The sequence below is a fragment of the Camarhynchus parvulus genome, chromosome 5 (genome assembly GCF_901933205.1).
Source record: "Camarhynchus parvulus chromosome 5, STF_HiC, whole genome shotgun sequence".
In the NCBI taxonomy this organism is placed as follows: Eukaryota; Metazoa; Chordata; class Aves; order Passeriformes; family Thraupidae; genus Camarhynchus; species Camarhynchus parvulus.
This window is the reverse complement of record NC_044575.1, coordinates 14268673-14286057: the sequence shown is the minus strand read 5'-3', so window position 1 is coordinate 14286057 and position 17385 is coordinate 14268673. Positions and strand designations below refer to the sequence as shown.

The following is a 17385-nucleotide window of genomic DNA, read 5'->3' as shown; positions in this document are numbered from 1 at the left end:
ACACTGATGAGCTTTTTGCATAGGAAATCCCTGGTGCTTTCAGCTCATGCCATTCAGCCTGGCATTGCCTGCCTGCTGCCAGGCAGCCTTTTATTACCCTGCTGTGCTTTTACTGGAGATTGTGAAGGGCCAGGCTTTGCAGAAATACGCTGACATTGCATACTGAAGGTCACTGCTCCACATTACCTGTCCTTTCGAAATCTGCCAAGATCCAGGAAGTGGCTTTTAACCATCTTTGTCCTGCCTGTATCTGTGTGTGGAGACTGTGGCAGCTCCAGCACTACAAGTGCCAGGATGTCCTGTGTCACACAGGGCAGTGTGAGCCGTGTCCCCACCTGGCTGTCCTGACAGCACAGCACTGAGTTCCCTGTTGCTGCATCCTCCTGCCCCCACATTCTGAATTTGTCTGGTTTTTTTTTTGTTTGGTTTTGGTTTTTTTTTACAGTATATAAACTTTTAGAATAAACACTGAAAAGGATCACAGGACTGCCTAACCACAACATCAGCAAACTTTAGGGAGTTGGGGGGAATATAAGGTCATGGTACTGTCCAGCTTTGGGATGTTTCCTGTCTCCAGGAGGGCTGGGAAGATATCAAAAAGAAACTCGTCCAGTGCATCATTCCCAGAAGTGGCCAGGGCCAGGCTGTGGGAAGTAGCTGGAGGGGAAAGAGCATCCTTTCCCTCCTGGACAGCTGGGGTGTGTGTGGCAGGCCAGGTGGTAGAGCTGATAGTGTGTTTCACATTGTGCTTTGGCTGCCAATTTTTCTTTTTGAAGCTGGGACACTGCACTGTGGCAGGTGTGAAGGGAAGCAGTTAGATGAGGCTTTAGGATTTTTTTTTCTATTTTCTCCTGAGGCTTTCACCTCCTTGCCAGTGTTTCTACTGCTGTGATCTTTACCTGCTACCATTACCCTGCTGCTCCCCCACTAAACCTGTGCCATGACCAAGCTTCTGCTGGAGCAGGCAGTGGGAGCTGAGGATGCTCTTTTGCCTGGCTGGCAGTGCTAAGGAAGGCTGGAGGGAAACAAGGGTCTCATATGGTGGATTAAAATGCAAAAAATACTCTCTAGGCATCAACTTCAGGTCCTTTAGTGACATCTGAAAGCCATGGGGGAGAAAAAAATCCTAAAAACATCGGATAAAATGGAAAATGGAAATCAGCAAATCAATTCTCACCTATCACTGATTTGTCTCCCCGTTCCTACCACCAAATAAATGAAAGGGTTTGGGGTGAGTCCAGTAGTCCTGAGCTGTGGATGTTGGTGTTTATAAACTCCATGTGCCTCCCAGTTTGTACTGTCCTTTGCCTCGTGGCTCGTTGGCAGGGGGTAGCAGGAGTCCACTTGCTCCTCGAGTTAATATTTGCCAATGGGGCTAAAATGTAGAAGTCAAACTCTCTTCTTTCCTGCTGGTTACTCAGCCCACCTCATACTCAAACACCTGGCCCCACCTGGGCAAATATTTGCAATGAGTAGCTCAGGGCATGTCCCACCAGGCTGAGAGCTGGGGCTGGGCAAGCATCAGTGATGCTGTCATTCTGCTCCTGGTGGTCCCTGTGCTGCTTGGCTGAGCCAGGAGGTGTGAAAGGGAAATCCTAAGCCATAAAAAGCTGAGGATTTTTTTTTCCCTGCTCTGTTAGAGAAACTACAGTTTGGTGGCCGGGAATGGGTTTGAGGAAACCTCTGTTTTGTGGAGGGAGCAAAAAGCCAGTGTTTTAGGAAATGGGTTTGAGCCTAGTGGCCCAGTGGCCCTGGGCAGTGTGGGAGCCCAGTGACTGCAGCCTTTATGAGTGGAAAAAAAGATGAAGGGAGAAAGTTTGTGATAAAGCAGGGAGGCAGTTAAGAGGAGGAAATGAGGGTGCTTGGCATGTAACCTTGGACAGGCTCTGCTCCCCCAGGACGAGCCAAAAATAGATTTCCCTGGAGGCAGGGCAGCCCAGGTTAAAGTGGAATGATGAATGGGGGATGCAGCCATGACACAGAGGATCGGGGGGGAGTGGGACAGAGATGTTATGCTCAGCCAAGGGCATACTGCTGCTTTATTTGGGGCAGTTTTGTTCCCCCTTCCCAGGGGTTTCCCCTGGAACCTGGCTCCCATACTTTCCCCATTTCATGTCCTCTGTCAGCTCAGGGGGACTCTATCCCAGCCTCTGGTACAGCTGCAGGGGTGGGGAGGAAGTTATTTGCATTGATCTGAAAACTCAGGACCTCTCTTAAACGGATAGTACTGTGGCAGCTTAAAACACAGAAACCCCTTTCTTGTGGGGCAAATATCACAAAATCTTAGCCATTAGTCCCAAATTACTGGTGTCCTTTAGAAGAGGGGTCTTTTCTTCAGCCAAGGACAGGTGGCACTGATTGGCATTTACCACCCAGGATGGGTTTATCTGAGCTTCTCTGGAGGTGTTGTAAGCAGGGTTGCTACAGCAGGAATAAACTGCTTTAAGTTCCTTGTTTCCTCAATCCATTTATTGGCCATCGGACATTTGCAGTGTGGAGCCCTGCTGGCCTTTGGAGCCCGGAAATAACCTCCAAACGGAGCAAAATGAGTTAAATGGCTTGGCAGGCAGCCAGGATGACTAAGTCATTCTTCCAGCCTTACTGGAGCAGGAGTCAGGCATGGAACCGGACACATTTCCCATAATTGGAAACCCCTGGTCAGAGCTGCGGGATCCGGGGCTGCAGCAAAAGCTCTCGTGGGCTGTGAGCGGCTGGGGAGGCCACGGGCAGGGCACTCCAGAGGGGACATGCATGGCCATGACTGTGCCTGTTTGCAAGAACAGTAACCCAGGGACACAAATAGCAAATCACACATTTGGCCAAAATACTGGAAAACGAGGCTGGAGTTTCCGACACAGACACTGCCAGCCCCCTCTCATTGCCAAGGCTTTTCTGAAAGCCTTTTTGGACTCCCATAGGTACACGGGAATGTGCACATGGCACATCTCCAGCCTTAACTTTCCTCATGAGACCTTGAAGTGAGAAGCTGTGTGAGAGCAGGAGGAAAAACGTTTGATTTCAGTGAGAACACCTCTTTTCTTCCTGCCACGGAGGACAGGACTCATCTGTGGGCACTCCAGCAACACGTGACAAGAGCCAAGCGCTCTGTGGGAGCCGTGTGGGTGCTCCAGCACCCACAGCTCATTGAAGCACCCATCAGCCACCCTGCCGGCGCCACCTGGCCCAGGGCACGCTGAAACCCATCATCACCACCGGATGCTGCTGGGAAATGGGCAGTGGAAGAAGAAAACCAGCACCCCTGGGCTGGTCCCCTGGGCAGAGGTGTCCATGGCACTGGGATTTTTGGCTCTGGCTGGCCTCTGAGCACATTTCTTTGCAGCACACCCAGCCGCAGCCTCTCCCATGGCTGATAACGAGCTTGACCTTTATCTTTGGTGACTCATGGCTGCTCCTGTTTCACTTGCCTGTCAAGGGCCGGTTGTCTCCTCCATGGGAAAACTCTTTGAGTGTTGACCAGAGGCAGGAGAAGCACAACCACACCTGCAGCCAGAAATCCCCTTTAGCCACAGCCATTCCACCACTTATCATCCTTTGGTGCCTCACTCGCTTCTTCTGCTTCTGGTGTGAAGCCAGGCTCCAACAGTGATGGCTGCTCACAGATGGATGAGGGTGAGGGTGAGGGGGAGGGTGAAGATGAGGCTGCCCCAAGGGAAGGGCACCCTGTTCCCCAGCCTGAACTGCAGGAAGGTGGTTTTCATTCTCTGCAAGCAGTTGCTGCATGTCACCTTGGATCAAGTGATTTCTCATCCAGCAGTAATGAGGGAAGAAAGGGGGGGAAAGGCCTTCATCTCGTGAGAAAGCTGGGTACTGGGATGGAGAAGCAGCTGTCTCTGTGGGAGCAGATGCATTTCTCTGGGAGATAACAGGTTGTGGGTCACTGTAAAGCAGTCCCCTCCACAAACCATGCTGTGATCGATGATTGCTGCGGGTAGCGAGGGCGATGAGCTTTTGTGGAGCATCTGGGACCCCAGGGCAAAGGAAGTGGGAAGGCAGGGAGGAGGTTTGTGCTCGCGGGGGGCTGGCACGGAGCCTGCAGCGGAATCTCAGCCCCGACCTTCAAAGGGAGGAGGTTGCTGGCTCAGTGCTGACAGTCCCAGCTCCCACCCGGCTGTTTCAAAGGGCAGGTTTCCCTTCTCCCTGGCTAAAGGCGACCTTGTTCTCCCATCTGGCACGGGGCTGGGGCGGCTGGCCGGCAGCAGGGGTGACTCAGCGTGCCCACGCAGCAGCACCAGCCAGCTCCAGCTATATTTGACGAGCAGGTGAACTGATCATTGCTCACAAGGACCTTGGACCTTGCCTTCTTCCCCTTTTCTTCCCTTTTCTGCTGCGCTTGCCTTCCCTGGGGCTCCGTGAAGTGGCATTGGCCATAGCACAGGCCTGGCCACCTTCCTGCCTGTGGCCACTGCTCTGTGGGCACCTTGGGCATCCCAGCCATCCTGGCCAGCAGCTCAGTGCTCCCTGCAAGCCAAGGGCAAGCCTGGCAGTGGCGGCGGGGGCGGAGGGAAGGCCGAAGGCGCAGTGCAGCCACAGAGCCGCCAGCTTCTCTTCTGAATGACTTTTTATCTCTGTCGAGAGGAAGTTGTAAAGTGATTGTGTTTTATTGAAACACGGTGAGGGAGGACATCCCAGCACATGGAACCAAGTCAAGGCCAAAGCTCCAGCTGCCTGGCTGCCAGAGAGAGCAATAAAGCAGAGACACTCAGCCAGCAGCTCAGGCCCTGCAATTATTGCTGCTTCCCAAGGAACATTTCTACCACGTGCTTCCATTTTTCCCTCTCCAGTCATGCTGTAGCACAGACAAGGTGGTGTCTGCAGGAAAAGTGAACACGAGAGCTGGGTGGGTTAGTCCCACCTTGGTGCTCACTGTGTGGGGTCATAGGGAAGGTGTTTCTATCACAGGGCAGCTGCCTGCTGCTTGGCATAAAATAAAATAAAATAAAATAAAATAAAATAAAATAAAAAAAATAAAATAAAATTTAAAAATAAAATAAAATCAGCTCCCAGTTGTGGCACTGCTTTAGCTTTCAGACACTCATCCCACCCCAGCAGCTCCTCCTGCCAACATGCACCAAGCTATTGCTGCCCCTTTGATCTGCTGGCTCTAGCACAAAAAGAAAAAAAAATAAAGATAGAAGAAAAAGAGAAAAAAAGCTGATTGCAGGTCGATTGAGGGTGCTGGGGCAAGATCTACAATTGCCAGAGGCGTGGCTGGGAGGCATTTGGCTTCCATCTACTCCTGCCTGTCAGCCCAGAGCCCCCATGAAGCCCTCCCTGCCCAGGGGGATGAGGGCGGAGCCCCCCAAAAACCCTCCTGCACCATACCGATACCTCCCTTTGTGCCACTGACAAGCTCGAAGGGGGTCGGTCGCCCCTCCCCTGCACCAACACCCGCTTTAATTAAAAATTGAAATAATGTAATTGCCTCTTCATTAAATCCAATTAAAGCCCGGCTGACAAGGGAGGAGGCGGCACATTTTGCAACTCGCCGCGGAGATGAGAAAGCGCACACCGCAATTACGGTGTCTCTTTGCTCTGCCTTCCCCCAACGTCTTCATCAGGGCTGCCTTTGAAATCGGACCCGCAGTGAGATGCTGCTGCTGGCGGGCTCCTCGCAGCCGGCAAACCCCGCGTACTGGTCGGGCTGGGTGCTGGGAGAGGCTGCCGCACACCGCGGAGGGGAAGGGAGGCCGGGCTGCCTCGTCTCCTTCCTCTCTCTCCTCTCCTTCCTCTGCCTTCTCTCCTTCCTCTGCCTCCTCCTGCCCTGCGCCCGCAGATGAGGCCAGGTGTGGAGGAAGGATGCTCAGGGGGATGAGGGGAGGACAACAAGACTGGGGGGCAGCATTCCTTGTGCCAGGCTATGCCAGGGGCCTGCTGGAGCTGGATGCCTACTGCAGCTCTGCATTTTGGTCTCCATCTCCTAGGCATGCTGCAAGGTCATGGATGGCTCGTTTTCAGGGCCAAGAGCACCCACAGGGGTGATCCCCACCCCTGCTTGTATTCAGGAATGGTGCTGACCTCTCACTGTGAGGTGGGGTGAATGTTCAGAGCGCTGCTGGTTTGCTGTCCCCAGCCGAAACAGAATCAGTTCCCAGGGGTTCACTCCCAGAGTGTTTATTTGCAGCCTCATTGTGTGAAAGGGACTGAAACACCTGCTCCCCAGAAGGCACAAGATGAAGCTGGGGGTGGAGGGAAAGAGGGATCCATCCCCTCTGCTCCTTGGCCAGGAGATCCCAAAAGCAGCCAGGCCATCCCTGTGACCGCAGGAGTTTCCAGCCGAAGCAGCTCCAGCGAGTCTGAGTCGGCACTCCGGGTGCAGAGCGGGGCACACGTGGAATGCTGCACTGCTGCTGCTCCCGATGCCGGCTCCGCGATTTTCCCTCCTGCTGCCCGGCTTTGAAACGCCTGAGCAAGCAGCCCTTGCAAACACTTACTGCACACACGCACTTGCCTACGTTTTGACCTGAACTGTGCTTATTAACCGCTCTCTTTTTTTTTTCTTTTTTTTTTGTTTGGTGTAATAACAGTCCGGTGTTCTTTGTAGGCAGTCTGTCTTCAAAGATTTCCTTTTTGATCTTTTCATACGCTAAGCAACAATTCAGCCTATATAAATCTCAGATTGAAAGTGCATAATTTGTTTTTCCCTGATTTTTTGAAGCGGTAAGAGATGAAACAGCTCAGGGGAATGTCGGCAGCAGTTATATCTTAATTGTTTTTTCTCTGCATCAAAACGCCTTGAACTATTTACTCGTGTGCAGGAGCTCTGCATGACCTCTACACAAGTGCTGTAACTCCCCTAACAAGTTATATCCCATCGCCGACTCCAGCAGTGGCTTTAGTATGAGCTCCAATACTCATTTTTCACCCAACCTTCATTCTCTCATGCTCTTTCTGTTAAGGCAAATCACAGAGTTTTGAATGTGCCTTAAGTCAGGAGCATGAAAAGGAAGAAGGAAGACCAGATAATTGGGTTAAGTAAAAGAACAATATAAAAAAAAAGGACAAAAAAATTCCCAACCTCCTTCTAAGTGTGACCCAACAGAGTTTATCAAATAGACATTATATAACTAAGCAAGTTCTCATTTATCCCTAAAAGGTGGACTCAAAAACCAGAGTGAATTTGCTTTGTAATAAAAACCAATTTAACAGCCCACAAGAAATATTTGCACAGTGCAGAAACTTGCATTAGTGATAGATCAGACCATCCTATGCTGTTTGGTTTCTGCCCCAAACAGGGGCAAATTATTATTTTTTTGTTCCACCCTTTAGGTTGTGATGAATGATGAGTAAATTCCTTTCACTAGTGTTTCCCTTCTCTTCAGCCCTTTTTCTCAAGCTGGGTTGAGTCTAAGTACAGGTTATGTCCACCTTGCAGATGCTAGGGCAAGTGGTGAGGTGGGGATGAGCCAGCAAGAGGCCGCAGCATCACTGGTGATGCTTTTTGGGGAAAGGAAACTTTGCTGGGAGGGATCTTTTTTGCAGTGGGGGACTGTTACCAGGGAGGTTCACAGAAGCCAGGAGGCTTCTATGTGGAGCAGAGCTGGCAGCTGCAGCACAGGCTCACTGGGTTGTATTAACCTGCTCTGGCATCCCCACACGGTGTCCAAATTCCCACGGTAAAATCCGGAGGGTAAGGCAGCTTGTGCAAGAGGCCAGCGCTGCTGGGTGGAGCGAGCGTTTTCGCTTGTGTAATGGAGAGGTGAACCAGCAGAGAGGAAAGGCAGTCTGGAAACAAAAGCTGGCACTTGACAAACTGCTCAGTCTTCATTCACATGATGCCTCATTAACAGCGCACAGGCTTGGATCTTTTAAAATTTTTTTTCCCTTTTCTTTTTCTTGGATGCTTGTCAAACCAGAGTGACTTAGGGCATCTGTTGTTCAGGATTCATGGCCCTGGCCTGTGAGAGGCTGGTGGTATTTAGGACATCAATATGAGCAAATGGAAAAAAAAATATTTCTTCCTGCTATTAGTGTGATAAGTCATTTGGGAAAGGGAGGATGTAATTTTTTCCATGCACAGGTCACAGCTACTGCAAGAGAGTTGTTCGCACACCTATTTGTAGTGAAAAACATGGACAGCAAAGGTAAAAACTGTGAGGACTTCAGCTTCAGGGGAGGAGTCCTGAACAGATATTGACATAAAATCAATTCCCTGTGGATTTTAGTTGGGGAATAACACAGGTTATTCCTTGGGAATAATCTTGGGAAAAGGCAAGAGAATAAAGAAGCATGAATACAGAACTCTTACTTTTTTTTATACATTGACATTTGTCATTGACTCAGAATTGTTTGGGTGGGAAGGGACCTTAAAAACATCTTGTTCAAACTCCTGCTATGCACAGGGGCACCTTTCGCTATGTTAGACTAGGTTATCCAGAGCCCCATCCAACCTGGTCTTGAACACTGCCAGGGATGGGACATCCACAATTTCTCTGGGCAACCTGTGCCAGTGCCACAACACCCTCATAATAAAGAATTTCTTCCTAATATCTAATCTAAACCTGCTGTTGTTCAGTTTGAAGCCTCCTTGTCCTGTGAATATGTCCTCTAAATAGTCCCTCTGCATCTTTCCTGTCAGCTCAGCTGGGAAGGACGTTTCCTGAACTAGAGCTGTTTCCAACAGTGCTGGAACAAAGATGCTTCAGAAGAAGAAGGTGCACATTTCAAGCACAAGTTCATAAAGTGGTGCTACCTCAATGCAACATTAGGCAGTAGGGCCATGTCTCACATCTTGAACTCACCTCTGCATCGCTGAGCTCGCAGGGAGAGAGCGATTTCCTCGTGCTGAACTAGTCTGACCTCTTCTTACGTGTCCCTCTGCAGCGTGGGGCTCCTCGGCCTGGGCTGTGCTGAGCTGGCTTCCCAGCCAGACCTCATTTGCTTGAGGAACTGCCAGCAAGGCAGCATTTAACTGAGCGTGAATCCATTACCAGCCTCCTTTATTCTAAAACAGGAAAAGCTTGTTTAATGAGGAGAGTGGAAACACACAGAGACCATCTTAATTTTTCCAGGTACCACAGATCCTAACCAAATAGTGAACCCCAAATAACTGAACATACTGGAATTGAACCAAAAGCTCTGTTATCCTAAACACCAAATCTCCCGGAAGGTACCCTGGTGCTGTGCTGGACTCCTGAGAAACCACAGGCTGTCCCCGAGTTTCAGCCGGCAGCAGAGCATTTGCCATTTGTTCCTGTATCAGATAGGGCAGCAGGGCAGTACCTCCAAGACTCTCTTCCTAGACAACCCAGGCACTGAGAGGCTGTTAATCATGTGTATCCCGAGCAGGTGACACACCAGATGAATTCCTCTTGGGATGCTTCCAGCTGCTTCAGCTTTCAGGCCCAGAACTGGAGTTTTTCCTCCCTCAAATGAGAAGCCACCAACATGAAGGCTGCATCACCAAAGCATGTTCCCACAGACTAAACTTCAGGGTTTTTATCAGGGTGCTGAGATGACAATCAGGCATGGATGCACACAGACTTTTTGCTTTTCACCTCACCATTTTTAAAAATTCCCACCAGCTTTCCATAAGGCATTCATTTATTTGTCTCATGGCCCAGTCTACAAAACACACCAATATAAAAAAGAAATAAATTCATTCAAACAGTAACTTGTGGGTTTTTGCACACCCACACTCCATCAAGCCTGGATTTACCATTCAGCCTGGATTTATCTGGCCATGACATTCTGCCTAGCACCTCAGCAGTTCTTCATACTCTGTTAGAGGAATGAGCTGTACAGGTACCAGTTCATTTCCTGTAGACAAAGTCTGTAAGTGAAAACAGTGAAGTCTAAGAACTGCTCATCTCTGCCATAATTGGTGAGCTCTGCAATGGGAAGAGCACAGCTGGGTTTTGACAAGATCTGTTTTCTATTAGGCTGTGTCAACCAGCATTAACTCCACTTGAATGAATCCCAGGTCAGCTTTCCCATCGCTTTCCCTAGGATGAACATCTTGCTAGGCAGCTTCATTACCCACCCATCTCATTTGGCTCCCTAGATGCTGGCACATTTGCTCCACATGTTCTGGAATTTCCCGTTTTCTCAAAATTAAAGACAGCCTTTCAGGATTCATGCACATAAATTACTTTGGTGTGCTAATTTGCAGATGTTTATCTCCAGGTAGCAGCACTCCTGTTTAACCATGTAGTGGAAAGTACTGCTTGAGGACGGGGAACTATTATTCAGTTTCTTCCAATATAATGATAAACAAACCTGGTCAAATCTCTCTATTTGATGTACCTTTGCACTGTGCTGAGTCAGTCTGCACACAGGCAAGCTCCATTCATTATTTCTGTCCTTGTCAGAAACACCTTCACACTGCACTCCATGTCTGCCAGAGCGCACTGCAGTCAGACTAGGCTACAAAATCTGATTTTTTTAAAATACAGGCCAGAACCTATCCCTGTTCCTGCCTTCTTTCCTCATTCCTGCCTTAACACTGTGGCACCTGAGCAGTAGCGTTACTTTTTCTGACTGCAAGGTCAGCTGTGGGAGTAGCTTAACATTCATAAACCAGTTTGGCCCCCAGCACCTCATTTAGTCCATGACCTAAGTGCACAGATCATGTGGAATCTTGTAATGATGCTGCCTCCCTAAAAACCCCAACTCTTAAAAGATTCCAGACTGTTTGCTTGCAAATTGAGCAAGTTTGTTCTGATTTACATCAAAGAACTGTACACTGCTATATTTACAAGGGCTCCTGTTTTGGCTTTTGGCAAAGACAGATGTTGAGCCAGGAGCTGTATGGGCAAACAGCTGGAAAGGTGCTATGTTTAACACTCCACCATTCACAACAGGATGCTCATTTCTCCTAGGAAGCATTAGGGACCAGACAGGCACCACCAATCATGTTTCACAACTTTAATAGAATATTCTATCTATTCTGTACAAATTGAAAACACTGTATTAAGTTACAAATGTGTAAGGTAAGGCTGGAGCACTCTACATGCCTGGTCACAGTGTTGATACAGCTGCTATTCAACTGCTGCCAGAGGTTGGTAATGGATGCTGAAACTAGAAACGTGTACTTTTAAGTGCCACACAACAACAAAACGTAGTTTTGCAGACTTCAGAACTTGAAATAAAACAAATTGTGGAATGGAATAATTTCAGTGTTGCAAGTAAGACACCCAAACTTCAGATTTATTGAACTGACTCACTTTGATAGATTTCCGTGTTCATAGTGAAAGGTCCTTTCATGCTGGACACTAAGCAATAAGACTACTGGAAATTGTCTGGTTCTTTGGCTGCAACCCACTTCCATCAACAGCAAGTTTGGCCTTTACATTTTGATCTTCATCCAGAAGAGTTGTCATTTTGATGCAAGTTTGTTTCTTCTGTCTAGACTACTACATTGAGACCACTTTGAATTACCTGTTTTACAAGTACCCATATTGTATGCAAAAGAGAAAGATTTTTCAAGTATATTAAAAACTATTAAAAAGCACTAATTCTGTCAAAGTACTTACAAACATGAATAAATAAATAGTAAGATGAACAACTAAGTCTCAAATATGACACCCTCTTCAATGAAGTAAAATTACTTCAACTCAACTGGTTGTACTGATATAATAAATATGACATTTAAAGCTGCTCAAGCACTAGTTCAATCTGTAGGTTGCAAGAAACATTAAAAAACAGGGGAGGGAACTAGCAAAAAAGTCATATTGCTCTATCTGTTTCAGCTACCATACATGTAATCCATTTACTTCAGCTTCTCAGCACATTGCTATTCCACGATTTTCAAAGTCGAGCAAGAAAATGGATAATCCTCACATGGTAGTCTGGACTATTCCCCTATGCATAGGGCAAAAGGCTCTAAAGGCCTATTGACATACTTAGCTACAGTGTACCAACGGCTGTAGAGTGTGCTTTATTTAAACCTCATATTTCCCAAATGCATTGAAGTTGCCACTGTACATGTTAAGCAATAAAGTTAGTGAAAATCATGCATTTTAAAACAAATTAATTTTAAGCATTGTTAATAAGATTGTGCTGCAGCGATAGAATATCCTGAACTGCAGGCCAGGTATCCAACTATTTGTTACAAGTTGTTCAAATATCACTTCCAAGTGGTATTTCCTTATTACTGTTGTTTGCATTCAGCAGGTTGGCTGGACTCTTTCTGCATAAAGGGAAAAAGAGAAAATAAACAGTTAAAAATCAAACTGGCATAAAAGAAAACACTTCAACAAATACAGTGAAACTGGCTATGCAGTTCTGAATTAACTAGGTTAACACTAGCATGTACAGGAAAGCTACATGAAAACTCAAGCTACATCATAAAGGTCCAACAGAGTCACCACAGTTACTGGGTTTCCCCTTACCCCATAATTTTTTATCTATTTTTGTGCTGTTAACACTGCATCCTGTAGGCCAAGGTTCACACAAACAAGAAAGCAAACCACCACCTACTCCCCTCAACCACAGGCTCTATTTGACTTCCAGCCCTATTAGACCATTTTAACAATAAAATGCCACCTCCTCCAGCTCTGAGGAGGGAGGAAGGCAGGCTGCTTATTCTGCAGCACGTCTGAGTTTTTCCTTAGGAGCCTTTTCCTTTCTGCTAAGGTGATAAAAATGTAATTAATGTGTTGATTTCTTCTAGGTTCTGCATCACCAGCAGGTAACTATTCAACAATTTAACACTGGGCAAGAAGTCCATATGTTAATCTTAATATGTAAAAGTAGAAACACCTTCATTAGGTAGTTAAACAACTTCCCCTTTGGCAAAAGGAAGTGTATTTGGGAATGAGAACAAGTACTCAAACAGCTAAGAACTTCAGGATTACACTGCACTTCTTGCTTTTTTTCCATTGTAAAACAGCATTCTTAGAAAGCAGGAGAATTTATTCAGTGAATTTCCACTTTGCTTCTCCCCTTACCATTCTTAATATAGTTTAATATACACAAACAGCAGTCACAGAAACCTGCTGCAGTCTAGTAAAGAAAAATACAGGTATAAAACACAACACCCTGAACCTCACTGATGCAAAGTAAAATGTTTCTTAGTTATCAAATATGTACCCATGCCAAGTTCAGTATACATCAAGTAACCAAGAGCTAAGGCAACTGAAGTATTTTGCCTCTAGAAAGGAAGAACAGGTGCAACTAATTTAAACTTCCTTATCATGAAGTTTTGCCCCAATAACCTGCACTAAATCCAAGCTGTTTCTCTGTTCCTCACCAAAACTGCTTTACAGTCACAATGGTCACTATCACTCCCCCACTGCAATTCAGCATTACAGCCAAATGCACAGATGTGTCAGAAACCTTTCAGACTTCTTCCTTGTGGTATTCCTTACTCAGCACATCTGGCTAACTTTAACTTTGTTCTCTCTCATCTGCCTGAAGTTCCAAGTAACACCGACGTGAATTACATTGCACTGACTGGGGACTAAATACAGGAAAAGGGGTATGTTTATACAAAACAAAATTAGCATTCTTGCTCTTCAAATTTAACTGCCACTGGTAGTTCATTGCATGCTATTCCTTTTTACTGAGGGGCAAGCAAAACACAGCAGCATTTTTATCTAAAGTTTTCTAAAGGTTTGTATTCTCCTTTAAACTGCTTGGTATTTCAACATGGCCAGAATAGTATGCAGGCAACAGCACTTTCTCTCCTCTTTGCCTTCTGGCTAAGAGCCATGCTAAATCAACAAATCTACTATTTAAAATGTACTTTAAAATAATCTTTCCATCTCCCTCCTTCCTTCCTAGTCACCTGTTATATTTAGATCAAGAAACACCTATGTTGACCACCGCAACCATTTCCACCAAATTTTAATGATCAATCAAAACACTTGTTGTATTTCCTAATAAACTCCATTATCCTTTCCTTATTTCTGTAAACACTTAAATCATATTTACTGCATATAACTGTTTATCCTGTAAAAACTGAGTCACAGATCACAAAATTCTTTTTTAAGAACCTTTCAGTGTTGATTACTGCTCTCAGACAAAAAAAAAAAAACAAAACACCAGTTTGAGGGGTTCCTGGATCTGAGTCAGTTGTTGGAGGATTTTGAGACAAACACTGCTATTTTTAGGTTACACTTGAGGATGTATCTCTGTTGGCCCTATATACAGAATGTTTAAGCAGGCCCTAAGTATGAAGGCAGTATTTCAGATCCAGACTCCAACATAATCCATGTTCTCCCACCACTTTAACACACAGCACTGCCTTTGCTGAGGAAGCCAGCATGTGAGCTCCATGCTGCCTTCAGCTACCCTCAGCCTCATGCAAAGCATCTCAGAGCCTAATCCCAGAGCACACCAGCACAAAGAGACCACAATTCCCTTCCAGTTACAGCTGCTCCAGCAGGCACAGGCACACTGAAGCTCATTCTGGCCTTTGCTGGCTTCTGTAAAATCAGGGCCCAGACCCCAAGCTGTGACTGGGATGCAGAGCTGACATCCACACTCCCCTTTAAAGGCTGAGCCTGCTCCTCCTGCAGAGCCCAGACTTGGTGACACTGGGTCAGCCAACCACTACCACTGATCTGCCTCAGCCCCTGTGCTGTTTATCACCCCATCCTGGCAAGGTTTCCATGCTCTATTTCCCTAAATTAACTTCCCATGATATCTTAGAAAGATAGTGAAGTGCATTGGCCAGACCAGAGAGACTTGAACTGGCAAAGATAAGGAGGAATTGCATCTTATTTAAAAATAAATTTAGCAGGTAAACACACATATTCAATATCACTACCAGGACTACAGAGACAAGAATTCTTCTGGTTGTGAACAGATTCTTTACAGTAACCATAAGCAGACTTAAGTTCATCTTAAAATTGGTAGGATTTAAAATTTTTTTTGTATCTTTAAAGTATTTCATTTCATATTCACTTATTCTGTGCAAGGAGTTTAAACTGCTCTGGGCCTTGAATTTCAGTCTGAGATGGCATTCTAATGGATATGAACAAGCTGAGTGAGACTACCACCTATTTTTTCTTTTTTGCTAACAAAGATCAATATATAGCTTTTTGTTACTGCCACTCACTTACTGCATCACTTTCTCAGAGTTAAAAATTGCACCTAAAATTCGTAGGAACACTGAGCTAACACACAGAAGAAAGCAGGTCTGAGTTAATACTGCTTTCTTGACTTTCCTACACAAACCCCACTGTGTCTGCCCATCCAGGCAAACTGGTGCCCTAGAGGCTGGGGACATAAGCCCAAAATTTCCATGCCTTTTATTTTAGCAGTTTTATTTTTTCAAAAGACATCCTAAAGGAAACACTGAATTTCTGTTAGTCTTCAGTGTTTAAACACACTAGGCAAGATACATTCCTAGGTGATTCAAAGAGCAATAAAGTCTTTATCTCCTTACTTTTCCAATTCACTTTTTGGGAAGCTTCCCATCTGCTAAGGAGGCCATGCAGGAACAGGCAGATCAACAGGATCTCATCTGACTCCCCATGAACTCTGCTGCCAACAGCAGTATCAAGGCAGGCACCAGGCACTAAATCTGATGTCCTTTCCAGTGGAGAAGGTAGAAAGCCTTTCTGAAACATCTTCAATGGAAAAGTCCAATTATGGGACCTAAAACTGAATCTTATCTTTATTTCCTATTCTCTGTTACTGAAGGAGCAAAAGCAAGGATATCAGAATGCAAACCCAGAGCTAGCTGGAGTTAAGTGAGCAACCCTAACCCAAACTGCCTGCCTCCACATCAGGGCCTGGAAATGAATTTGCTGGTGCCAGGTCCTGCCACTGTAACCCAGAAGACAAAAGATCTTGAAGCCCAAGCAGTCTCTCACACACAGAGCAGCTCTTCTGCTCATGATTCAAACCAGCACTCTGCATTACCCTGCCAGCTACTTCTCAATTCAAGCACAGCCTCAGCAAGGTGAAATAAAGGCAGTTAAAGGAATGGGACATGCAAGCACATAGAAAAATGCACTAGACAAAACCAGCTACATTATCCAGTTTTGTAGCACCTTCTGAAGCTACTTGCAATCATCTGACTACTCAGTCTTCCAAAGCCACAACTTATACATGGCACAAGTGCTTTGTGTAAGAGATGATAATGAACTGGTTGTATCTGAACAACTCAAATGTACTTAAAAAACTCACAGGAAGGAAGGAAGGAGGAAAAGTTTACAAAGCAGAAAGTGTTGACATGCAGCAAATGTACTACAACAATACAACAAATACACTACAACAATAAAGGAGGAGGTAATATGGAAATTACTGAAAAGGAGAAACTGGATTTGAAAGGAAAACAGACCAATTATTTTTGTGTACATAGAAAAGAAAACTATTCTAGAAAAGAAAAGAAGGGAGTGGGAACTGGAAGGCAAAGAAAGGCAAGGAACAGGGAACAAAAGGATCAGAAAATGATACGAGCAGGAAAAAGAATGGAAAACAGGACAGAACTGGGGTATCAGTGTCAAAAAATGAAATAAAATAATTCCAAGTTGACTTAAAAAATTGGAGCCAGTGGCTAACAATTTTAACTGTAGGGAGGGAACACAGCTGTGTAACAGACTGCAGCCACTGTGACAAACAGATGTTCTACTGCTGCATGTGAACCACCAGTGCACTAAAAACCAATTCAGAAGCACAGCTCCATTTTGAGTTTAACAAAGGCAACGAAGGGCATTATCTATGCAGAGGGAGTGAGCTGGAAGGATTATAGCTTCTTCTAAATAATTAAAATAAAAAGACACAAGCCTAAAATACAGGGGGGAAAGAAGTATGGAGGCTGTTGCAGGCATTGTTCTCTGTGAGGAATTGGATGAAAGGTGAAAGATGACAGTATACAACAGAAGGAAATTTTTCTTTCTTCTTTTAAATAAAGAGACAGATGAGCAGAAGAACAATACCTGTTCAGAATCATGAGAGATCAAGAAAAGGCTTCTAAGAGTGACTGCCTGCCTTTGTCAGGCAGCATAAATAAGATGCTGGAAAAGGCATACTAAGTAAGCTGATGACTTAGAAGAGTTTAGGAAGAGCAGAGAAGATATTTAAGAAATAATTTGCAAGTGCATTAGAAACAGTAAAGAGATGCAACATCAAACCAGAAACGAGAAAAAATAGTCTGACAAGTCTCAGTATCTTTTATCAAATGTACATGAAATACAGTTTGATTGCTACACAGGCAAAGCAGGAAGTGTGCCAGGAAGACAGAGTCATTCTGAAAAATCTACTTTAATTATATGATTTAAAGGCACTCATCCCTACCCATTTCTTTCTATTGTTTACTAATAAAACTTAAACTCTGAAGTCACCATTCCCCATTTCTTTTCCCCATACAAGGAAAAAAAAAACCAACCAACCAAACAAACAAACAAAAAAAAAAACCAAACCAAAAACTAAAAACAAAACAGAAAACCCTAGAAAACAAACCACATTGCATGA

The 17385-nt window shown here is 45.4% G+C and overlaps 1 protein-coding gene across 5 annotated transcripts in view; it reads right to left on the bottom strand.

The window, feature by feature from the left end:
• Window positions 1–10869: 10869 nt before the first annotated feature.
• NAP1L4 (nucleosome assembly protein 1 like 4) overlaps window positions 10870–17385 on the bottom strand; it is a 28002-nt gene continuing 21486 nt past the window's right edge. For 4 of the 5 annotated variants that reach the window (XR_004060757.1, XM_030949001.1, XM_030949000.1 and 1 more), the window contains one exon: window positions 10870–12148. Coding sequence is in view for 2 of the 5 variants with exons in the window: in XM_030949000.1 (XP_030804860.1) it covers window positions 12110–12148 (39 nt within the window). In the remaining 3 variants the exon portion in view is untranslated. The remainder of the gene's footprint in view (window positions 12149–17385) is intronic. The other variant, XR_004060758.1, reaches the window with a different exon arrangement.